The sequence below is a fragment of the Schistocerca cancellata genome, chromosome 12 (assembly GCF_023864275.1).
Source record: "Schistocerca cancellata isolate TAMUIC-IGC-003103 chromosome 12, iqSchCanc2.1, whole genome shotgun sequence".
NCBI lineage: Eukaryota > Metazoa > Arthropoda > Insecta > Orthoptera > Acrididae > Schistocerca > Schistocerca cancellata.
In genome coordinates this window covers 162,431,300-162,457,718 of record NC_064637.1, presented here as the reverse complement: position 1 = coordinate 162,457,718, position 26,419 = coordinate 162,431,300, and the positions used below count along the sequence as shown (strand labels likewise).

General features: G+C 42.2%; 1 protein-coding gene across 1 annotated transcript in view; it reads right to left on the bottom strand.

The window, feature by feature from the left end:
• The window catches only part of LOC126109551 (histone-lysine N-methyltransferase 2C-like), a 417,507-nt gene that overhangs the window by 137,944 nt on the left and 253,144 nt on the right, over window positions 1–26,419 (bottom strand). The window contains exons 48-52 of the mRNA XM_049914567.1: window positions 24,245–24,530; window positions 23,131–23,359; window positions 20,454–20,765; window positions 16,669–16,824; window positions 5,724–6,079 (exon numbers count right to left, since the gene is read on the bottom strand). Coding sequence (XP_049770524.1) covers window positions 5,724–6,079; window positions 16,669–16,824; window positions 20,454–20,765; window positions 23,131–23,359; window positions 24,245–24,530 — 1,339 coding nt within the window. The remainder of the gene's footprint in view (window positions 1–5,723; window positions 6,080–16,668; window positions 16,825–20,453; window positions 20,766–23,130; window positions 23,360–24,244; window positions 24,531–26,419) is intronic.

Below are 26,419 nucleotides of genomic sequence, written 5' to 3'. Positions count from 1 at the left end.
TTATCTTCAGCATTCTTCTGTAGCACCACATTTCGAAAGCTTCTATTCTCTTCTTGTCCAAACTAGTTATCGTCCATGTTTCACTTCCATACATGGCTACACTCCATACAAATACTTTCAGAAACGACTTCATGACACTTAAATCTATACTCGATGTTAACAAATTCGTCTTCTTGAGAAACGCTTTACTTGCCATTGTCAGTCTACATTTTATATCCTCTCTACTTCGACCATCATCGGTTATTTTACTCCCTAAATAGCAAAACTCCTTTACTACTTTAAGTGTCTCATTTCCTAATCTAATTCCCTCAGCATCACCCGACTTAATTTGACTACATTCCATTATTCTCGTTTTGCTTTTGTTGATGTTCATCTTATATGCTCCTTTCAACACACTGTCCATTCCGTTCAGCTGCTCTTGCAAGTCCTTTGCTGTGTCTGACAGAATTACAATGTCATCGGCGAACCTCAAAGTTTTTACTTCTTCTCCATGAATTTTAATACCTACTCCGGATTTTTCTTTTGTTTCCTTTACTGCTTGCTCAATATACAGATTGAATAACATCGGGGAGAGGCTACAACCCTGTCTCACTCCTTTCCCAACCACTGCTTCCCTTTCATGCCCCTCAACTCTTATAACTGCCATCTGGTTTCTGTACAAACTGTAAATAGCCTTTCGCTCCCTGTATTTTACCCCTGCCACCTTCAGAATTTGAAAGAGAGTATTCCAGTTAACATTGTCAAAAGCTTTCTCTAAGTCTACAAATGCTAGAAACGTAGGTTTGCCTTTTCTTAATCTTTCTTCTAAGATAAGTCGTAAGGTCAGTATTGCCTCACGTGTTCCAACATTTCTACGGAATCCAAACTGATCTCCCCCGAGGTTGGCTTCTACCAGTTTTTCCATTCGTCTGTAAAGAATTCGCGTTAGTATTTTGCAGCTGTGACTTATTAAACTGATAGTTCGGTAGTTTTCACATCTGTCAACACCTGCTTTCTTTGGGATTGGAATTATTATATTCTTCTTGAACTCTGAGGGTATTTCGCCTGTCTCATACATCGTGCTCACCAGATGGTAGAGTTTTGTCGTGACTGGCTCTCCCGAGGCCATCAGTAGTTCAAATGGAATGTTGTCTACTCCCGGGGCCTTGTTTCGACTCAGGTCTTTCAGTGCTCTGTCAAACTCTTCACGCAGTATCTTATCTCCCATTTCGTCTTCATCTACATCCTCTTCCATTTCCATAATATTGTCCTCAAGTACATCGCCCTTGTATAAACCCTCTATATACTCCTTCCACCTTTCTGCCTTCCCTTCTTTGCTTAGAACTGGGTTGCCATCTGAGCTCTTGATATTCATACAAGTGGTTCTCTTCTCTCCAAAGGTCTCTCTTCCTGTCGATATCATTTTTGAGACGTTTGTATTCCTTTTTGCCTGCTTCATTTACTGCATTTTTATATTTTCTCCTTTCATCAATTAAAATCAATATTTCTTCTGTTACCCAAGGATTTCTATTAGCCCTCGTCTTTTTACCTACTTGATCCTCTGCTGCCTTCACTACTTCATCCCTCAGAGCTACCCATTCTTCTTCTACTGTATTTCTTTCCCCCATTCCTGTCAATTGTTCCCTTATGCTCTCCCTGAAACTCTCTACAACCTCTGGTTCTTTCAGTTTATCCAGGTCCCATCTCCCTAAATTCCCACCTTTTTGCAGTTTCTTCAGTTTCAATCTGCAATTCATAACCAATAGATTGTGGTCAGAATCCACATCTGCCCCAGGAAATGTCTTACAATTTAAAACCTGGTTCCTAAATCTCTGTCTTACCATTATATAATCTATCTGATACCTTTTAGTATCTCCAGGACTCTTCCAGGTATACAGCCTTCTTTTATGATTCTTAAACCAAGTGTTAGCTATGATTAAGTTATGCTCTGTGCAAAATTCTACAAGGCGGCTTCCTCTTTCATTCCTTCCCCCCAATCCATATTCACCTACTATGTTTCCTTCTCTCCCTTTTCCTACTGACGAATTCCAGTCACCCATGACTATTAAATTTTCGTCTCCCTTCACTACCTGAATAATTTCTTTTATCTCGTCATACGTTTCATCTATTTCTTCATCATCTGCAGAGGTAGTTGGCATATAAACTTGTACTACTGTAGTAGGCGTGGGCTTTGTGTCTATCTTGGCCACAATAATGCTGTACTACTGTAGTAGGCGTGGGCTTTGTGTCTATCTTGGCCACAATAATGCGTTCACTATGCTGTTTGTAGTAGCTAACCCGCACTCCTATTTTTTATTCATTATTAAACCTACTCCTGCATTACCCCTATTTGATTTTGTATTTATAACCCTGTAATCACCTGACCAAAAGTCTTGTTCCTCCTGCCACCGAACTTCACTAATTCCCACTATATCTAACTTTAACCTATCCATTTCCCTTTTTAAGTTTTCTAACCTACCTGCCCGATTAAGGGATCTGACATTCCACGCTCCGATCCATAGAACGCCAGTTTTCTTTTTCCTGATAACGACGTCCTCCTGAGTAGTCCCCGCCCGGAGATCCGAATGGGGGACTATTTTACCTCCGGAATATTTTACCCAAGAGGACGCCATCATCATTTAATCATACAGTAGAGCTGCATGTCCTCGGGAAAAATTACGGCTGTAGTTTCCCCTTGCTTTCAGCCGTTCGCAGTACCAGCACAGCAAGGCCGTTTTGGTTAATGTTACAAGGCCAGATCATTCAATCATGTGCAATGTATCGAGGGAAAATAGCAGTCAAAAATTAGCAGCAGAACCAAAATCACAATCACTTTGTTCACAGCTATTAATACAAACCTCTAGAGACCAAATAAAGACAGAAAATTTCCAGTTTCAGCACTAAAAAACAAACTGCAATTCTTCTCATTCATTCATTGGTTACCTGAAACTATCTTCACACTGGCTACACAAACTGACACTTATCAAACCGATGAACAGTCCCAGTTGGCACTTGATTGTAGATAATAGATGATACAGGCAGTTTCTAAATGAAAAAAGAATGATAGGAAGGAAAATAAAGGCAAATAAAAAAGTCAATTTGACAGCAAAAATGACATAATGAAGTATTACAAATTAAAAAAAATATGTTCAAATCAATTAATTGGATAGAAATTATAATGAGAATCTTTTGATTAGATATAGCAACAAAAAATTTTTGCTGTGTATTGTGAATTTCGAAACTACAACCACTACACTACAATGGGTGAAGTTGTTACATTTGACTCTCATATTCCAGTAGCAATGATGAATTGCAGCATTCAATAATTTTGCTTCACGTAATGTCATGTGAAACTTTTCTATACTAAGTCAATTTCTGTGATATTAATAATTATACAATGCTTAACCGCATTTAGCATGGAAGGATCTCGTATTGTTCGGTTAGTGTGTGTATGAAACACGTGTTATATCATTAACACGCTGAGAGAGAGAGAGAGAGAGAGAGAGAGAGAGAGAGAGAGAGAGAGTTTTGTTCTTATCATGTGTGATTAAATACGAAATTAAAGTTCAGATCGAGGATTTGGGGTCAAAACACAACAAGAAAGAAAGCCGGACAAGGTGAGCTGACCAATCATTGTAGTTTGGCTACAGAGAATAGATGGGGTGGGATGCTGAGCACTCTGATTGGAGGAAACCACCTCCAGCCTGTGAAGTGTCAACTATCAAGTAACTGGAATAGAGCTATAGAGCTGAAGTTACCTTTTATTACTGCCAGTTACACACAGCTCTGTTACAAACTACTACTTGTAAGAAAAAGTAAACAACAAATTACTTATATTGATAAAACATTTATAACAATTTCTCTAGTTCACTACAGATGACAGAACGACAATTTGCGATATCTAAAATTAAGTGACAGATCTGGAGTCAAACTCTAAACACCTGAGAACAGAAAGAGCTGCATCAGCTACATAACTCTGATAACATCATTGCATATTACTAACATACGTCAATCCGGACTACGAGTGTCGACCGGAGACAAAGATAACATCGAGAGTGGAGAGTGCGATAGGACCGCTTACTTTCTCCCCACGTGAACACAGACCGGCTGTGTGCTAGGGTGTGCAGGAGCCTGAGATTGTGTGACAGTGACACAGATGTGTGAGGAAGAGAGGCTGACTGTGGAGGGAATCCGGACAACTCGGGAAGAATTATCTGTCCGAATGAAGACTAGCTCGAAATACAACTAGATTGTGAGTGTACAAATTAGCATGGGTAAATTACATTGCAAACGTCGCCACATACAGTGTCGGAGTAATATACAATCGAGTGTAGCTCAAAACAGTTACGTTTAGAGTTATTTACAGTCCATAATGATTTTATTTATGATTTATAATGATTTTATGTCGGAACTACCAGTAATGGGTTTGCACAACATTCCAGATGTTCCCGCGTGTCCGAGATGGGACGTGGGCGATGCAGGGCGACGTACGGGTGTACGCATCTCCCGGGTGGCCGGTCTCTGGCCTCTGAGGGATCACGACTCAGAGATCTGCGACAGGGGATACCGTATCCAGTGAACGTAATTTAATGGTATACAGTTCACGTAACAAGTTAGTACCGAATAATCGACTATATTTTCATTACGTAGGTGACCGCGGCAAAATGACATAAGGTGGCACCAGGTTTTAGTTAAACTGTTTCAGTTAAATGAGAACCTGTGTTTCATATTGCAGCTGGGAATAAACTTAAGCCTCGAGGCTATACTTTTTGTTGCCGTAAAGCCACATTAGATGTAAGACCTATATCTGACGTCGAATTATTTGAAGTTACAAGTCTGCTGGCCTCAGTAGAGCACACAGATCGAGGTTTGTCAAATAGAGACTTCATCTAAACATCGTCTCACACACCGGAGATCCTTACTCGACACTCGGCCGTTCTGTCAAAAGATTTATGTAAAAGGTGTTGGGAGCAGAAAAATTTGAGCCATTTTCAAATACAACATTAACATTATGTTATGGACTCACTTATGTTAATCAAATATCTAAGTTAATTATTACAAAAGAAAACAAAGTGCAACGAGCACATAAATTCAGTGGTAGGAAAGTTGAGAAGTTGATTTACAGGTGCAGTTCTGGGAAGAAAATCTAGCTTTTTAAGTGTAAAACAGACTGTGTACAGAATACTTGTGCAGCCCGTTCTCCGGTACTGCTAGACAGGGGCTCCTATTGTGTCACACCGAAGGAAGATTCTGAAGCAATTCAGAGCGGTGCCGCTCGATTTGTTACCGGTCAGCTCGATCAGTACGAGAGTGTTACGGAAATGTTTCGTTAAGATCGGGTGGGGATCATCGACGTGGGGGGCCACGAATAAAACCCAAACTACTGACGATCAAACGTAAGGTCCGATTCAAACGACACGCCTGTCGACGACTCGTACACAGCCTTACGGCATATCTGCGACGGCTGCCGGCTATTCTTCAGCAAGGTGAGTTGCTCACGTAGGCAAAACACTTCCCGGTCGGTGACGGCACCAGTATCGCACTCCTCAGACGACATTCGTCCCGTAAGTGTCGACTGCGACACAGTACTTCGAGACTGCGAGTCAACCGGTGTTCCACCGAACGGTGTCCGACAGTTTGCCGTGTCACAGTAAGCTCCGGTCAGAGAAACTCAGTTCCAAGGCGGTGACGCTTCTAGAGACGAGTAATTTTAATTGGGCTACAGTTAAACGATTTCGGATTACCTAGACGACAAGTGCGCCGTCTCGTGTGCCGAAGAGGACGGAGACGTCTTCTGCATCTGCTTCTGGAGCAATTCTTCTTCCTGTTGTTGTTGCTGGTGGTGTTGTAGCTGCTGCTGGTAATGGTGGTGACTCTGCTGGTGCTGAGGAGGAGAGGGCGTCGGGCGGCGAGCTATGACAGACGCCGCGACGGGTTGCTGGTGCTGGTAGGGCGACTGCGCGGCGACCCTCGGGCTCTGCGGGGTGGCGGGCGGCGTGTGGGAGGGCGTGCCGGGAGGCGGGAGAGGAGGCGGAGTCGGCGTCGCGAAGGGCGACATTTCCGGTGCCGACGGCAGCTTCCCTTCCGCGTGGCACTCGTCCTGCGTACGGATAAATAAGTGTAAATATGTCGACAAGTGGAAGATAAACGAAGCGATTACTTTACTGTCAATCTACCCTGTCAAAAGATCCACTACCATTTCGAAACGTACGATCGAATTATCGAGCTACGACTAGAAAATTGCAAATACGAAATATACAGTCCTACGTACATTTTTTCCTCGTAATGATCGACAAAATGTCACTCGAAAGTCACGTCGTCCATCTCGTCTTTGTCAATGTTTCTAGTTAAGTCGGGATCACTAACTACTATAAAATACCCGTATTAATTGTTTCAGCATCTCATTGCCACAGACTTTGAGAGAGAGAGAGAGAGAGAGAGAGAGAGAGAGAGAGAGAGAGAGACAGGGGGGGAAATTGGATTTCGCTACTCAAATTGTAAAGTGAAAGCGAAGTTAGTTTCAATTCGGTACTGTTAGTGTGATGACTGGAAGGAGAAGAATGCAAAACGAGGTGAGGGTAGGGGTGGAATGAGGTGTAACACGATTATGCAGATACAAATTCATCGTTAAAATGTGAAACATCCGTATGAAATGTTGGTATTAACTGTATAAAACACCAGCGTGTTTTAGTTACTGGTGATTTACAGTATGGCAAAAATACCATACTGAGAGATAAATGAATGTTACACTTTACCCAATCTCCCCCATCTTCGTAATGGGTGGGAGGACGGAGCAACGAGGACATTATTCCAGTCCCGTATTTCGAGACTACGCGACAATATTTTAAGATTATGCAAACGTACTTCTCTCTCAGATTATCAAATTTTGCTGTGAAAAATGCTTATATTTTGCTAGAAGCTATAATTCAAATTTTTTGAAAAATATTCATACCATAACAGTGTACCGTAATCGGTAATGTAAACATTTTATAGTAATTAGCTATCCTGACTCGATACCAAATTTCACTTAAGATAAAGTGGATTGGAAAATCCAGGATGGAATAATGCCTGCCTGTGACTCAATGTCTCCACTATATTGTTATAAAGTGGCCTGGGTGACTTACAAGTGCCTCTGTGTCAATCATTGAGAGAGATAATGTATGTAGGTCACATTTTCATCACAGAGAAGCTGTGCAGAAACATAGGACTGGAAACTATGTATCGGTCTAAGAGCCTCATTTCAGGGCACGATGCTAGGTAATCGAAGGCCTAACAAAGAATGTGGTCGTCTGTCCAACCTCCACAACTTCCGAGTCCTTCCCTATGCCACTCTCTATCCCAGCCCCTTGCCACGAGGACCGTATTCCTGTGGAAGACCTACCCAACCCTCCCACCCACAACTTGCCATTCCAGCCCTGTCACAGTTTATCCTACACCATCAGTGGGGAGACCATCTGTGAAAGTAACAGTGTCATTAACCAGCTGCGTCACAGTCATTTCACAGCTTTTTACATTGTTACGGCTACCAATTAGCTGCCTACCCGGATGAACAGGCACCACTAAACTGTAGCCGAGAGCAAAGTAGCCGACCCCGTGCACAACGTGCAGCCGAGCGTAACACACTCGATGTCAATGGTTGCTTCACTACCTGAGCCGTCTGGACCCTCCCCTCCACTACCGGCTTTTCAGAACTGCGCAGACGGGAATTATCCCGGCCTCGACCTACAGTAATGTAATGTCCTCACATCCTCCACCCAACAGTTTCCACAAAAAAAAAAAAAAAAAACAACTTTCCCTGCGCCTCTCCGTTTTCCGCACCTCCCTGCCCCACAGCCACCTGAAACCGCACCCGTCAGCATTCTCGATCCTGCACAATCACCAGACAGCATTCCTCTGTGCTTCCGTCCTATGTGATAGTTGCACTGTGGACCGAACTGCCAGAATCTGATGAACAGTTTTCACTTCTCTTCCTTTTTTGACGAAGGCTGTGGCCGAAAGCTTATGTGGAAGTGCCTTTTAAATGTGCCTATTTGCAACTTAATGTATCACTTTTACGGTAAGCAGAAACTATCTTTTCCTACATTGTCAATCTAAGCTTTATCGTGTCTGGGGCGCTACATTCGTTATCTCTGACCCTACTTAAAAACTGCATTAAGTGCCCTGTACATTACGTGAAGTTCTGACCTGCGATACCGTAATTGTTAAAAAGTACTCAAACTGGTGTTTATCTGGTAATAAATATGCAACTGGTCACATTTTTACAATTTATTCGACCGTGAACATGTTTTCGCGCCACTGCCACTGCTTGCCGGGGGGTCTCATCCGAGATGTGGAGGAGGCCCTACCGGCGGCGATAGAGAGCACTGGGTGCACCCGACTGCAAATTGTTGCTCATGTCGGCACCAATGACTCCTGCCGTCTGGGTTCAGAGGTCATCCTCAGTTCGTACAGGCGGTTGGCGGAATTGGTGAAGGCGGAAAGCCTCGCTCGCGGGGTGGAATCAGAGCTAACTATTCGTAGTATCGTTCCCAGAACCGATCGCGGTCCTCTGGTTTGGAGCCGAGTGGAAGGCTTAAACCAGAGGCTCAGACGATTCTGCGGAGATCTGGGGTGCAAATTTCTCGACCTCCGCTATCGGGTGGAGAAATGTAGGGTCCCCCTGAATAGGTCAGGCGTGCACTACACGCCGGAAGCGGCTACAAGGGTAGCGGAGTACGTGTGGAGTGCACATGGGGGTTTTTTAGGTTAGAGAATCCCCTCCCTAGGCCCGACAAGACGCCTCCTGAGACGCGGCAAGATAGGAGTAGGCAAAATGCAACAGGGAATAACAATATTAATGTGCTAATAGTAAACTGCAGGAGTGTCTATAGAAAGGTCCCAGAACTGCTCTCATTAATAAACGATCACAACGCCCATATAGTACTAGGGACAGAAAGTTGGCTGAAACCAGACGTAAACAGTAACGAAATCCTGAACTCAGATTGGAATGTATACCGCAGAGACAGGCTGAACAGTGAAGGGGGAGGCGTGTTTATAGCGGTAAGAAGTGCAATAGTATCGAAGGAAATTGACGGACATCCGAAATGTGAAATGATTTGGGTGAAGGTCGCGGTTAAAGCAGGCTCAGACATGGTAATTGGATGTCTCTATAGGCCCCCTGGCTCAGCAGCTGTTGTGGCTGAGCACCTGAAGGATAATTTGGAAGATATTTCGAGTAGATTTCCCCACCATGTTATAGTTCTGGGTGGAGATTTTAATTTGCCGGATATAGACTGGGAGACTTAGACGTTCATAACGGGTGGCAGGGACAAAGAATCCAGTGAAATTTTTTTAAGTGCTTTATCTGAAAACTACCTTGAGCAGTTAAACAGAGAACCGACTCGTGGCGATAACATATTAGACCTTCTGGTGACAAACAGACCCGAACTATTTGAAAAAGTTAACGCAGAACAGGGAATCAGTGATCATAAAGCGGTTACGGCATCGATGATTTCAGCCGTAAATAGGAATATTAAAAAGGGTAGGAAGATTTTTCTGTTTAGAAAAAGTGACAAAAAGCAGATTTCAGAGTACCTGTTGGCTCAACACAAAAGTTTTGTCTCAAGTACTGATAGTGTTGAGGATCAGTGGACAAAGTTCAAAACCATCGTACAATATGCGTTAGATGAGTATGTGCCAAGCAAGATCGTAAGAGATGGAAAAGAGCCACCGTGGTTCAACAACCGAGTTAGAAAACTGCTGCGGAAGCAAAGGGAACTTCACAGCAAACATAAACATAGCCAAAGCCTTGCAGACAAACAAAAATTACGCGAAGCGAAATGTAGTGTGAAGAGAGCTATGCGAGGGGCGTTCAATGAATTCGAAAGTAAAGTTCTATGTACTGACTTGGCAGAAAATCCTAAGAAATTTTGGTCTTATGTCAAAGCGGTAGGTGGATCAAAACAAAATGTCCAGACACTCTGTGACCAAAATGGTACTGAAACAGAGGATGACAGACTAAAGGCCGAAATACTAAATGTCTTTTTCCAAAGTTGTTTCACAGAGGAAGATTGCACTGTAGTTCCTTCTCTAGATTGTCGCACAGATGACAAAATGGTAGATATCGAAATAGACGACAGAGGGATAGAGAAACAATTAAAATCGCTCAAAAGAGGAAAGGCCTCTGGACCTGATGGGATACCAGTTCAATTTTACACAGAGTACGCGAAGGAACTTGCCCCCCTTCTTGCAGCGGTGTACCGTAGGTCTCTAGAAGAGCGTAGCGTTCCAAAGGATTGGAAAAGGGCACAGGTCATCCCCGTTTTCAAGAAGGGACGCCGAACAGATGTGCAGAACTATAGACCTATATCTCTAACGTCGATCAGTTGTAGAATTTTGGAACACGTATTGTGTTCGAGTATAATGACTTTTCTGGAGACTAGAAATCTACTCTGTAGGAATCAGCATGGGTTTCGAAAAAGACGGTCATGTGATACCCAGCTCGCGCTATTCGTCCACGAGACTCAGAGGGCCATAGACACGGGTTCCCAGGTAGATGCCGTGTTTCTTGACTTCCGCAAGGCGTTCGATACAGTTCCCCACAGTCGTTTATTGAACAAAGTAAGAGCATATGGACTATCAGACCAATTGTGTGATTGGATTGAGGAGTTCCTAGATAACAGGACGCAGCATGTTATTCTCAATGGAGAGAAGTCTTCCGAAGTAAGAGTAATTTCAGGTGTGCCGCAGGGGAGTGTCATAGGACCGTTGCTATTCACAATATACATAAATGACCTGGTGGATGACATCGGAAGTTCACTGAGGCTTTTTGCAGATGATGCTGTGGTGTATCGAGAGGTTGTAACAATGGAAAATTGTACTGAAATGCAGGAGGATCTGCAGCGAATTGACGCATGGTGCAGGGAATGGCAACTGAATCTCAATGTAGACAAGTGTAATGTGCTGCGAATACACAGAAAGATAGATCCTTTATCATTTAGCTACAAAATGGCAGGTCAGCAACTGGAAGCAGTTAATACCATAAATTATCTGGGAGTACGCATTAGGAGTGATTTAAAATGGAATGATCATATAATGTTGATTGTCGGTAAAGCAGATGCCAGACTGAGATTCATTGGAAGAATCCTAAGGAAATGCAATCCGAAAACAAAGGAAGTAGGTTACAGTACGCTTGTTCGCCCACTGCTTGAATACTGCTCAGCAGTGTGGGATCCGTACCAGATAGGGTTGATACAAGACATAGAGAAGATCCAACGGAGAGCAGCGCGCTTCGTTACAGGATCATTTAGTAATCGCGAAAGCGTTACGGAGATGATAGATAAACTCCAGTGGAAGACTCTGCAGGAGAGACGCTCAGTAGCTCGGTACGGGCTTTTGTCAAAGTTTCGAGAACATACCTTCGCCGAAGAGTCAAGCAGTATATTGCTCCCTCCTACGTATATCTCGCGAAGAGACCATGAGGATAAAATCAGAGAGATTAGAGCCCACACAGAGGCATACCGACAATCCTTCTTTCCACGAACAATACGAGACTGGAATAGAAGGGAGAACCGATAGAGGTACTGAAGGTACCCTCCGCCACACACCGTCAGGTGGCTTGCGGAGTATGGATGTAGATGTAGATGTAGATGTTATCTTCAGATGGAAGCGTTACAGAGACATTATCTTGTGGACCGAGTGCAGCTAGATGCAGTGCTGGTGTCGAGTGCACTGCCTTGTGGTATTCACATCAGATTGCTTCTTGTAACGCACATTATTACGTTATGTACACAAATAAACATTAGATGTTTACATCGTGTGCGCCTGTGTAAAACAGAGTGTAGCTACGTACTGTGTGGCTCGAAAACATGTTCGTGGTCGAATAAATTGTAAAAAAGCGACTTGTTGCATATTTATTACCAGATAAACGCCAGTTTAAATCACAGTTGCAGTTTGTCGAATCCACAGTGGGGGGGGGGGGGGGGGGGGGGGGGGGGGGGGGGGGGGGGGGGAAGGTACTCAATATGACGTGGTCACTGTCGATTTAAAGCAATACATGCAGTGAACAAAGCAAATGAATTCGACTGTAGCAAACTCTGAAAGGAAATCGTTTCGGCAGGTGGATGACATCAAAGAAAACATAACAGCTTTGAGCAGTATCCTATCTCGAGAGTTCCAGACTGTTTTCAGCAGTGGCAGAAGCATTTGGATAGTTGCATTATTGTACACGGACAGCATTTTGAAGGAGAATGGTACAGTTTTTGGATCCCCCCTTCACACGTGCTCTAAATCAAAGAAGCCAATATGCAATAACAGCTAACCTAAAAGACGTGTGTAAAAAGGATTGCAAAAACTCTGTTAGTAGTCACCGTCCTGCAATCGACACCTCGAGACAGACTTCGAGAGAAAAACTGGAATACACTCGACGGTACCTGAAGCGGCCACACGAGATGTGAGGTGACAATTTATAAGTGGGGTCTTGTGGACAGTCTGTGCTGTGACTGTGAGGCACCTGAGTAGACACTGGATCTTATCCTGAAAGTGTGCACTATAAGAAAATATGGTGGAGCAGCCGAGGACTTTGTAGGAGCCATACCTCTTGCTGTGAAGCGGATACGAGATCTGGACATCAATCTATAGTCAACAACTTGTCTTGCATGCTACATAACTTAATTCTGTCTGTTTGTTATGTGATATTTGCTATGTCTGTTACAAGGGATGCACATCTACATTCCTATTTATTACTACTGTACTTGTATTAGGATACATGCTGCGACCGTGTGCCATATGATAAATAAGTTTGTTATTTCTTCTCCCACAACTTTTAATTCCCTTTCATATCCTCACCCTCTTTTCCCTCCGTTACTGCTTGTTCAATGCACAGATAACAACTCTGTCTCTACCTGCTTTCCAAGCCACATAACTTTTTGCTCCACATATTCTATCCCAGCTACCTTCTGAACTACAAGAGTCAACTTTGTCAAAAGATTTCTCTTAAATCTACAAAATCTGTAAATGTAGGTTCGCTTTCTTCAGTCCGAGTCAGAGGTTCGGCGTACCCTCGTGTGTCGCTACATTTCTCTGCAACTCGGAGTGACCTTTCTGAGGCCAGCTTTGTCAGTTTTCCAATTTTTCTGTTAATTATTAGAGAGAGTATTTTGCATCCACAATTATTAAACAGATGTTTCGGTAATATTCACACCAGTTTGCAATTGCCTTCTTTGGAGCTGGAACTATCACATTCTTCTTGGCGTCTGAGTGTATTTTGCCTGTCTGATATCTTGTATATCAGGTGGAATATTTATGTCACAGGACGTTCTCTCAAAGATCTCAATAATTCTATGGGACTATCACCAACTCCAGGTGCCTCATTTCAACTTAGGTCTTTCGGTGCTCTGTCAAATTCTTCTTACAGCATCGTATCTCCCACCTCATCTTCATCTACCCTTTCCATAATATTGTCTATAGGTTTCTTTCCTTTGTTTAGTCCTTTTACACGTTCTTCCACCTTTCAGTTTTTCTTTCTTTGCTGATTCATTTTGTCAATTAAATTCAATATCTCATGTGTAACCCCACGATTTCTATTGAACCTTGTCTTTATGCCTATTTCATCCTCTGCTGACTTTCATCTCTCAAAGCTACCCATTCATCTTTTATTGTAGCATTTTTGACTGTTTCAGTTAATCATTACCTAATGCTCCCTTTGAAGCTCTTAGACAACCTCTGGTTCTTTTAACCTATCCAGATCCCGTCTTCTTAATACATAAGCTTTCTGTAAATTTTTTTTTAGTTTTATTCTGCAGCTCGTGCACAACAAATTATTCTCGAATAAAAGAGTCCTGGTTGGGAAAATACTGCTTTAATAATGCATAACATCTTTGTAGGTACGGTTGCTGTACAGATCAGCCAGATGGAGTGGACATGTTTTATAATAAATTATGACCAGAATCTGCATCTGTCCCTGTTTTCACAATCTCTCTCTTACCGTCACGTAATATATCTGAAACAATATCGTATCTGAAAGTGTCTTACACTGAAGAAACTTCTCGATTCTTAAAAAATGATTATATTACCCTCTGAAAAAAGCTTCACAAATATTGAAGCAGATCTTTTTATACGAGTTCAAAGTGATGCAAACATTAGCAACTTGTTTAAATGTAAAGAAATATAAAATTGTACACATAACTAAAAGAAAATTACTGTATCGATGAGTCTGAGTCGGAATCACGCAAATAGCTGGGTGTAACAATTTGTAGGGACACGAAATGGAATGTTCGAGTACGCTCTGTCCCAGGTTACAGACTCTGGTTCATTGGTATGGCACTGGGAAAACGCAATCAGTTTACAAAGGAGATTGCTTTCTTGTATCTCCCATTATAGAATAGAGTTGAAATATGTGAGATCAATAGGTCTAAAGGGAAATATGAAATGTACAAAGAAATGTAGCGCAACAAATGGTCACTGGATTGTTTGTCCCGAAGCCAAGTATTCTGCAAAATCTTACTAGTCATTATTAAGCAAGGAATCTAATGCAGCCATCTATGTCACACTCTGGTGTGAATCACAAACGAAAGATTAAACAAATTTCAGGATGCACACTGTATTTAAACAGAAATTTTTGCCTTGCTTTGTATGCTAATTGAATAGAAATAAACTTTAACATCTGCTACAACAGGACGTATCCTCTACAACACATTTCAAAGTGGTTGGCAGAATGGATGTAGCTGTAGTTACCTTTAGCGATTCTGTCGCAAGATAAAGTATTTCCTAACCCATGATGTAAACAAACTGACTCTACATATATCAATTATGAATAAACTGACATTGCCAACAGATAGGGATCTGGTTAATATTTGTAGCCGCCTTTGTGAACTTTGGAAAGGCACACTCACTGATAAATCCCAACGAAATGACCGAGCGAGATCGAAATGTGTGAGATACTCTAATCCGTGTTGTGTCTGCTTACATAATACAAATGGCAGCATGACATTTGGGAACAAAATTACAGAGATCTATGCCGTAGGTACAGGATTGAGACAAAGAAACCATTTATCACCAGTGTCATTCAGTCTCACACAGAGGAAATAATAAAGAAACATTTGAAAAGAGCTGAAACAGAATTATAGTCAGATAGAAATGTATTGTCTAAATCTGAGGAAGAACAAATCTTGTAAAAATAATGCGACTGCAGTCTCTCTCTAACAAGTCAAATACGGGACAGCTCACCTTCAGTAGGAATTGGCTGCCAGCAATAAGGCAACCCGAGACTTCAGGTACATTCAGAATGACTGCTGAAGAGAATGCACCCTGCCTGATGAGACAATCTGAGCTGTGAACTGTCTTACGTTAGCCTCTGTTGTATACCTGCATCATACTTCTGCCGAGAAAATTCCAATTAAAGATGCGTGGGACACAGATTGACTGGTGAAGTTGCACAGACCGGATATTTTGAGTACTCAGAAATGAGACTTTTACAACCTCATTTTTGGGAAAAATGTCTCGAGCGACATCTCGAGCTCAGTACTACATACAGAAACAGTAGAATTGTGTATCCAGTACAATTGTGAGGTGGATAAAATGTAAAAAGAGCCTAAACATTATGGGCCTGAAGAGGAAGCAAATACCTAAAACGGGTCGAGCACAAACTCCATAAACCATAATCTGCTGAACTACTCAATTCAGAGAGAAGGGCAGACAGTAAGGGGTTCGATGGTAGACGGGGTGACGGGAGGCGGGGGTGTAGTGCTGCAGATTGACATAAAAGGCAATCGGCTGCGAAAATCAACTGAAGATGATGAGTACAAGGCACCCAGTTGCTCTGTTACTAGTGTATGTACTCTAATATTTCCTAGGAAACGGCAAATACGAAACACAGAAAATTAAAGACAGTAAATGCACGTAATAATAAGTACGTATTTCTGCCAATATATCACACAGTTCTAGGCATTTGGGAAGAGTCTGACATGAAGCAAAAATTGTGTTAAATGTTGAATTTATCTCTCAATAAATAACAACAAATTAGCAATAAAGAGAATTAAAAAAATTGCTCAACTTATTATCCTAAGTTTCAAAATAGGAAATACATATTTGCGGTCTGTTAGAAACAGCCAAAAGTGGAAACAAGGTGCTTTTTACTGCCATTTCGAATACGACACAAGCACTTTAAAAATTCCCGAGACACTCGACACCTTTTCAATGTCGTCGCCCATAGCGTGAGGCAAGTCCCTACCCAAATCTGGAGCTGCCATTTAATTAGGCAATTTGTTGCGCTCTCCTCCAATGACACAAATACCACACATTGGCGCAAATTAACAGTGCTACACCTCGACCCGGCAGCACGAAATAGTTCCCCCGACCTCGCCTCGCAGTCTCTCACCTCCCCCTCACTATGGATGTAGTGAGGACACTGCAAGTGGTGAATGACCCTCCTCCTCTCCCAGCTTCTGTACAGGGGATCATCCGGTACCAATAGGACTAGTAGTTTTTCTGTCATGTAAATGCAACGGGGGAGTCACATCACGAATTCCAAAGCTCGACGTCCTTAGTTCCCTCAACACTACTTGTAACTTCTGATAACTGACACTGAAATTGTACAGTAAGTGGATCTTGAGGAAATGAGCAGGTCAAAACACACACACACACACACACACACACACACACACACAAACAAACACACACACACACACACACTTCTTCACCAACTACACTCACAGCTCCTGCTCGTGCAGAATCCTGCTTCCCTGAAGACTTGTCCACTTGAATGACAACTTCTTCTTGGTGGATTGCCATTTCTTCTTCCTCTTTGCTACCCACAGTCTCTGGAGTGGGCAGGAATGGTTCTGGTGATGGGTCTACATTCATTTCAACCTGAAACAGTATTTGTCATAAGAAAAAAATTAGTCGCTATTACTATTAAGAGGTGTCAGTAAGACATAAAAGAAACTCATTCCTGTTGTTCCACCAGGGCCATAAGTAACTATCAAAAATTAATATTTACCAGTTTATCACAACTCGCCACTTTCGAGCAATACTGCTACAATAGGTGTGTGTGTGCCAAGAGTGCAGCAGCTGGTGCATACGGAAACTGCTCTGTATTGCCATATACTTCACAGCCATAAATTTGCTGAATTAAGGTGACATTTTTCCATTTAAGATGTATATCTATCCAGAACTCCAAGTGGAAAAGAGTCACCCTCATTCTACTGCATATGAGTGGTCTCTGAGACATACACGACCACTCTTAATGTACCAGTAAATCTACACACTGTAAAACTTTCACACATGCAGAATGAAAACTGTATTTTTACAAAAAAATAAAAGCGTTTACGAAGGAACAAATAACAAAACTGTCACACAGTACGCACCTGTATGCTAATGCCCTGTGCAGTACAACAGTTAAATGCAGACCGGCACTATCGTTCGACGATTCTCCTCGTGCACCAACACTCTCCCAGTATTTCCTCACATTGTAATACATATGAGCCCTCATTTTGTCAATACAAACCACTGCCAATAATTCTTATGTTCATTCTGGCACCTTTTAAAAACACATCGAATTGAAAGAACAATTATTCTCAGAGTTCAGTCGTCAGTCACGAAATCCAATTACGTGCGACATAAGCTGTAAAGTTTCTGTGAAGCTGGAATTTCCTTGCAATATTCACAATAGTTCAGAAATTGATACCCAGTAACACATTCATCCGTACCAATGTGAATTTATTGTGTTCACTTTGCTGCTTTCTCACACATTTCCGATCCACATCTCTCTCGTAGTAATTTGCACACTGTCGACTTACTCATTTTTAACACACTGCTCGCATATATCATCAGCACTATTACTATCACTCCTTTCTCCTCGTCATCGGCAACAGCTTTAAACATCACAGCGCACATTACTTTAATTTAGGACACGGCTGTACACAGTCACGCGACTTATTTAGTTCACCCTACTGCCAGTTTACTTTGACAAGTAATACATTTGATTTGCACATTGCCGACAGCACGTAATGAATTTTTGTTTGCATTCATCTACTGACTCAATATTATCTCAACTGCTGTCCCTTTTTCTATCAGTATATTACACCTGCGATTATAGATCCTCTCCTTATGCAACAAAGAGGCCAAACTGTTACTTTCTCATCGAGTGTACAGAAGATCAAGTTGGTAGCTAATATTTTTTAACATGAAATCTGGAAACAGGTAGTGGGAATTGTTTGGGCTTTCCAGTACAAGACTGTTAAATGAAGATATTTAGGAATAAGGTAGACAATCTAATATACCTTCTCATACATTCACCTTATCCTGTAAGATCTCTGACATTTTTGTTTTCATTCGTACCTACATAAATACTTTTATTGTGTTTAATCCATTATACTATTCTTATTTTTCCACAAATATGACAACTGTTGAAAAGAGGCTTTGGCCTAGGTGATGGTAATATCTATTCCCTGTATTTTCTTCTTTTTTCCTGTCTCCCTGTCCTCCCTTGCTCTCCTCCACCTTTTTTTAGGCAATATGGAGACAAAAAGCAACAAAAATATGGAATCAATTACTACTGGAACCTCCCCCTCTCTTTCTCTGTTCCTGTTTTTCAAAGACTCATTTATATTCTTCCTGTCATTGTAACCCTTCATAGCATTTCTGATAGTACACATAACAAAGGCAGCAAAATTAGCCGGCACCACTTGGCAGCCAGTTCCCTATACACACGCACACAAATATTCCCCACTCAGTTTGCAATATACAGCAAACGTGAGTTTATACTTCTCTCAGCAGTTGAAGTTGATGTGTACCGTGCATATAATGAGAATTCCTGGGGCTGGCAACTGACAGTGTCAGTTCATTTACGGCACTCTCGTGTACCGAGTAGTGTGCAACTGTGTAATGAAAGTTTTAACAGAGTCAAAGACAGAATCTTCATACAGCCAGCAGGCTGGTATTTCGATCATTTCTCATCTTTGTTCACAACAGCATTTATTTTACTTAGAATACCAAATGCACAAATTTTGTGACAGCTTTCGCCGTAAGAGTGAAGAGTAAAAAACTGTCACTAGAAGAACTGTTCGAATGCACACACACTTAAGCCGACTGCAATTCTAATGCCAGACAGTAACCGATCGGCCACAGTCCCGTCGCCAAGTACACTGGCAGCAAATCTGACTCACTAATTTTTCAATTTCCTGGAAACCGACCATTACACTGGAAGCCTGATACGAACAAACAAAACTTTTTGTTATTTTTGAATGTCCAAAAATTTCAACGATCTAAAACAAAATCTGCATGTCGACAGCCTACCTGGGTGTTGGAGAATTGAGGTGTAGTTATCTGATCCCTTTAACGGGAGTTACTCTCGAGTGAATTCCGGCTACTGTATCAAAGTTTGAGCTGGTCGCAGGGTTTGGCACCTCCTTAGAAGCAAAAATAGTATATTGGGAATCTGCACTGACAAATTACGGATATTCTCACAACAAACAGCCGCATTACAAATACGAACCTCTAAACGTATTGGAAGTGAACAGAGGCTAACCGAACAGTACTAACAGATCGGCAGACCGTCCTTGTAGGTGAACTAGACAGTTGCAAAAAACAACTTACGTGTAAAGCACACGGAGAAAATAAATGTGTACGAGTGTGCAAACTGACAGAACTGCTTTATAGAGGCATATCTGTACAGCACTGCCAATCATTTCGAACACAGGAATCTATCCTGCACATTCTACACGTAAGCCTACGGCAACTGGATATGGCTCGATGCAGAAAGCTGATATTTGTAATGACTTGAAGGATAATTGGGAAATTTGTTGGAAGTAGAGACAAAATGAAAATATTGTGTATTAATTTTCTGTAACTCCTGCATAATTCCCACTGCAACATATAACATTCTACGTGAAATTGTAGGAAAGAATATAATAATAATAATAAAATAATCCATAGCTGGAATGTAATTTCAAATACATACATTTACGAGTAAAAGTGAATGGAGACTGAACTAACCGATACAAATTTTAGATGAGATAATGTGAAATGTTGTGACACTTGTGTTCGATGAGGAAAGAGGCCGCACTATTCTAAAGCTGTGTTTCAGGTTGAGGGAACAGTGAATACAAAACGAGGACAAAGGAAATGGGAGGCAGTCCAATTTGAAATGGCACTGCAGAACATTTCACAAAAAAACTAAAAGAAAAGTTATTTGCAATCACAAATTAAAAGTTACTTTACGTTCACCTGTGTAAGTTTATCAGAATGCAAGGAAACACGAAATTAAACACTTCTCAATCTCCGTTCCTGAAAGTGAAATGGGGCGAACACAAGACACAGTGCACTCTCTGTACTCTCCAGCACTTCTGGGTCATGTGAGAGAACAGAAATGAAGCCACAGGTTGACAGAGGTAGTAGAAATGACAGGACAACATGAGGTAGTAAGCCTTCATTCCAGACTCGTGAAGCACGAGACCGAAATTCTGGCAGTACAGAGTACACGGACAGCGTCCACAAACCTGATCCGGCGATTCGGGGGTGTCGGTCGTCGCCACTATCTTCTCCGGACCCGAGCGAGGTCCTATAATGGCAATTCTTCCCGGAGGTTCCAGCTCCGACCTGTCCCTCGGGAGGTCACCGTTCGAACCGAGTACCGACGGGATCGCGGACCCCCGGGGAGGCGGCTGCGTCTGCGTCTGCGGTTGCGGCGGCGGCGTCCCGGCACCGGCATCGCACGCGACTTCCTGCTCCCAAACAGGCCCGCCGTGAGTCTCGCCGGCTAGCGGTGCGACAGCATCGGCGTCGGGTGGGTGTGACTGTCGAGTGCCCCTCTAGAGTGCGGCACTAGTTTACTGAAATGTCGTGCTGAGACCTCTACACCTAAATCTGACAGCTACAGTTAAGTTCAATGCCCTACTGGAAATGCGTCAACTGTCGCGAAAATGTAGTTACAATTTTGTCACGAACACGAATGTCTTCTGTGCTGTGACGGAGAAGCATAAATTTCACTATCGCCTTCGATTTAAAAATCGACAGTGAATTACTCGAATTGGAAAAGAGTGTACTATGTCGCAGGTGACGACAGAATTACTTTGACATTATTGTCTTTATTTTTACTTATTTCATGTTGAAGTGTTTCAGAAGGAATTTAAAGCTGCCTCAAGTTTGTGGAAATGACTCATTGTAGCTGCTAATCAGACGTATTTCAAATGTTCACTTATTATTACAAGTGCACAGTATTTTTAATTGTCAGCTATTTAAAAATGGAAACTGTTCGAGGAAAATCGATGTAAATTATCGATTTGTGGAAGGTAAGTGTAGAAACAAAAAATTAAAAGGAAAGGGATAAAGCTCAATTCTTCAGTTATGTGGTTAGTGCTTCTGTTCAACTGGTGAAACAGGGATTTGAAGTCAGGAATTTGATGGGCCATAAGAATTTTGCTGCTTTAATGTTACACATTCATTACACATAACAAAAGAGAAATTAGTTTCAGCTGAAAAATTTATGAACAAAATAAGGAGTGTGAGATCTGTGGTAGGATACAAATATACCAGTTACGAACCAGCCTCTCTGTGAGGACCGTGGCCTATATTCGGCAGCCTACAACTACGAGATGCTGCATTTATCTTTAACAATTACAGTGTGGACCGAATATCATCATACAGAGGTTCAGAACAGAACTACTATTAGAAACACGTAATCGTAGACGGAATTTAAGTAAAATGATTGTGTGTTCCTACAGGATGGTTAAAATGGCACGAAAAAGAGCATTAAATAAAATATCGGGTGACACAATCCATTGTTTTTTATTACAAAATCAGAAACAGTTTTAGTTCCTGTACTAACACTGCCAACAAAGTGCAGGTAACAATTTGGTAGTGATATCTGAAACTACCGAGGCACACGTATTACACCGTTAATCACACTTCGGCACATGTCGAGCGTGTGCCACACTAAATCACTCCGAGAAGGAGCAGATACGTACAATGCAGTGAGAGTCTGCACGCCAATTTACAAGAGGACAAGGCTAGTGCCGTCACAGACGAGGTCGTAGCAGACAGACCCGTCAAATTCTGGCACCGAAGTGTCACCGACGTAGAGGGTACAGGTGGTGGCACTGCCACTCCGAGGATCGTAGTGTTCCCACCGGTACAGTGCAGAGTGAAGAGTCTCTGTAGTGCCGACAGTGAGTGCGCTGACAACACAAATGTGACACCACACTCGAGTCGCAGTCGTCACGTTGCCCTGTACGACAAAAGGTTATTTTTGAGACCGGCCGGGAGCTGTCACAGTGTGCCGAGTAAGAAACTGTTGCGACTCAAAATCCCCCGGCTAACAGTAAAGCAGAACTTAACTAGTGGAAGTACTGATTTCACTTTCAGAGATAGAGGCACAACTAACAACTGTCTCTATTTATTATAATTGGACGTTTACGTCGTTTATCGCAGTTTACAGTTTTTGTCAACTTCCTCGCTTACTTTGACAGAAAACGTTATCAGTTTTTATCGACGGGAACAATTTTTTAACCTTCTTTTTCTTATCCTCTTCTTTCTTCGACAACTTATATCCATTTCCTCATCGCTACATATTGGAACTTTTCACTCAAAATACGTCTGAATTTTCTACTCGTCTGCCATCACGTATTTGAACACAAGTTTAATTAACTACGGCTCTTTATCCCGTTTGAATTTTTCATGCAGTTTTCTATGTTTTTCTGATTTCTTTTACTAATAGTTCATAATTTTCACAGATTTGTGATTACTGCTAGTACTACTGCTACTACTACTACAGCAAGTCCTGCTGTAAACAAATAAAAATTACATAGATACAGCTGTCAGAACCATTACATGCATTAAACATATTAATCTCTGAGTATCTGCATAGTTTCACAGTCTTACTACAATTTACGTCTGAATGGCTTATGATCAAATGTTTCATTTTTTAAAATTACGATCAGCCTCTAAACATTATCAATTTCCCCCAATATTATACAACTAGCCTACACTAAATCACCTCAGTGAAAATGCATACCCAAAGCTTAATTCTCTTAAATCGGAAGAGAAACAGAGATACAGAGAGAGAGAGAGAGAGAGAGAGAGAGAGAGAGAGAGAGAGAGAGAGAGATGCAATCTTTACGTGCAGATCAACTCAGAGGTGACTCACTAAGGGAACTTCAATGAGGACTGCTCACTAACCTCCTCTGCCGTGACCGAGGTGTGCGGCCGGGTGGCATCCTTCTCGCCAGGTGCAGATGGAGGAGTGTGCGAGCTCTCGTCGTCGAAATCGTTGTAGTCGGCGCAGACGAGTGACGTGTCCGGCTGCTCGCGTGTAGGGGGGGCCGAACTGCCTCCTCCGTTGCCGCCGCCGCCCCCGCTCCCACTGTCGCGCCCACTGGCGGCGCCGGTAGACGGTGGCTGTCCGTACCTGCCGTGTTACGCAATTTTGTACACCACGTCTGTTTCGGGCACTTATCTTCAAATTTGTGAAGTTGCACAAGAATGTGTAACACAGTTTCTTCAACTATCCACTCGAGTTCTGAAGAAGATAACACAGATTTTGTCAAATATCTCCCACAGTGGCCAGGAAGGGGAATCAATTTTAACTGTCAGGGAGTCACGTACCCACAGAACTTTTATCCAAACACTGACAGGGCTGCAACAGTGAAATTAGTTCGAAGACTGAGGCCCAGTACAGAGCAGCATAACTTCACCTGTACAAAACAATTCAGCTACTCTCCCAAATATTGGCAGTGTCACTTCTCATCTCTTTCCTCATTTCTACAACACAACAGAAATTATTTTCATTTATTCAATAATTCACAAAAGCAGAAAGTACGAATACACAGCAACAGTAAACAAATGTTTCCGATCGTTCTGTCTTCTCCTACCAGTTCCCAGAATCTCTCGCCATCTGCCAAGCCTACGGCATCCCGTTATTAGTATTTCTGCCCAGAATTTCAGTTTTTGAGAAGATCTTGTCGAGAGACAATCTGTCAGTCTAAAACAAAGTTCCTTCACCCGAGACACATCCCTTCACTTGGCAACAGGAGCATCCTCCACTGCAAAACGGTCTGTACGAGGTTCGGACTGATGTAGGACAACGTGCACGACAGTTCCAAAATTCTCAGCTAAACATCCTCCAAATTGCAAGAACGCAAATTCCCCACTGTATTCGAGGATATATTGACTGTGACGAGCTGGTTACACCACACTGTTCTCGGACATTAACGCCGACACATTTCCTGCTGTATGACAGGGTAAATCTAGAGTATACGGAATTTGTAGTGAAAACACAGAATTGGCCACTCACCCCCACATCGGCGATCCTCCGCGGAGGCCGAGCTTGAAAGTGCCGTAGCGGCCAAACAACCTCAGAATGGGGATGGGGTTCAGAGGGTTGTGCGGGTTGCCACCCCCTCCACCCCCACCTCCGCCTCCACCTCCCCCGTCGCCGTCGTGCTGCCGATCCTGCTGCTGCTGAGGCGTGGGCGGGTGTTCCGCACCCTGCGGACTGCCGGACACCCTGGGCTGGGGGGTCAGCTGCTGCCGTGGGGACGGAGTCGTCGGGCTCTGCGGTGGCGGGGCCGGACTGCCACCTGTGACACTTCTGTGGTGAGTTCTGCCCTTCCAGGAACTGTCACTACTCCTTACCAGTCGACTGCTCACAACTTCGACTGCACGGTGAACAGTTGGGTTTACTACTTCCGTTATCAATTTATGAGCTGCTCAGTACAGTTCCCTTTTTATCATATAATTGTGTACTTATCATTTAGAGGTGACCGTGCATAATGTTTGTAGTACAGCTGTAGATATTTGTACTGAACGTATCACATAAATGTGGACAGCGGGAAGAACAGAGCTATTGTCTCAAAATGCACAGCTGTGTATTAACGTCATTTTGTCGTACATTGTACGCTAAATAAACATAATGACCACTACCTCGGGTTCTTAAGATGACTAACATTAATATTTGAGTTTATATAAAAAGTGACAACTAACCGCACTGAGTCACCCACTAAATACTTTGGCACTATATACACCACAAGTTTCTAAATCAAAATTTGTCTACATAATAGAAGTTCTGCATATGAAACATTTTAGGCTGACCTATAAATTTAGATTAGCTATATGTCAGGCATGTTATATCGTTAGAGAAGTGATCAAAGAATTTGGCAGCATCAATATTCACTTGTTTTGAAGGGAAGTAAATTACAATCGTAAGTAACAAAGGTTTATTTTCATTTAATGTATTAGATGCAGAGTTATTTATTATATACTGTTGCCAGTAACTCACAGAAAATTGCACAAATTAATGAATATACTGTGGTGCTGTAGTTAAAATACGTAAACCTTTACAGAGTCTTTTACAAGATGGTCACGGGTCAGTTTTGCATATTATTGTTATGGCACACTTACCTGTGGCAGAAACCTGGTTTCTTTAGTTCCTCTCTGTTTAAAGGACTTAATACTAGTTTAGGTTTGTACCTCTACAACATCTAGGTAAAATACAAGACGTTTTCTCATCAAGAACAAATACACAACACAAATTTAGATAAACATGTGCAAACAATACTGCAATGTGTCATATTGACCGAACTATGAGACAAAGTTTTTCACAAATTTGGCACTCAAAAAATACAGGACCACCTTAATTCACAGATAAAGCTTTGCCTCCTGAGGTCAACATTTTTAGATTGCGTAATGCAGGGTTAGTTTTACATTCACAGGCGAAGCTTCGGTACTCGAGGTCATAAGCAGATTTAACTTGACGATTTCAGAAGTATGGCACATCGGGCAGTGATACCAGTTAGGCCAAATGATGGGACCAGACAACAGTAGCGACTGATAGTGGATGCAACTCACAGCTGAGGCAGTTTGGAAATGTGGATCTACAAGTTTGCAATTCACGATTTGTTTACACAGACAATGAAACATTAATTTCAAGTTGACAGTTACTTGTGAGTCGGAGGTGACGAAAACTGAGCAGCACGAATAAAATTTATGACACACAAGAAGATTTTCAGATGTGGCACCAGCTGAAGGACAATGAATCAGAGATTGCAAGACCAATCGGAGAGTGTTGCAGGAATCGGAGTACTGAAGTGTCAAGCAAATGTGAGAGAAATCCGCCAAAGGCTCCCAGATTACTAGTGAAATTATCCAAATGAAGGCATTGGACATAATAAGTAATTTTTTCTCTTAATTTAAAGCAAGTATGAGACGGTGTGTGACGACTACGAAATCAGTGGGTCTTATATTATGATACAGAAAAACACTAGCTCAGCAACTTCTTGCAGTGTCTGATGAAAAGCTATTTGCATGTCAGTGCCTTACAGTTCAATCTACCTAAGAATTTGCTACAACTGTCTACAATAGATAGTGTGACCTGTTTTAGGCAGATCTTAATATGCTTTGTATAAGTATAAAACCTTGGAGAGACACTCCGCACCGAGCGAGGTGGCGCAGTGGTTAGACACTGGACTTG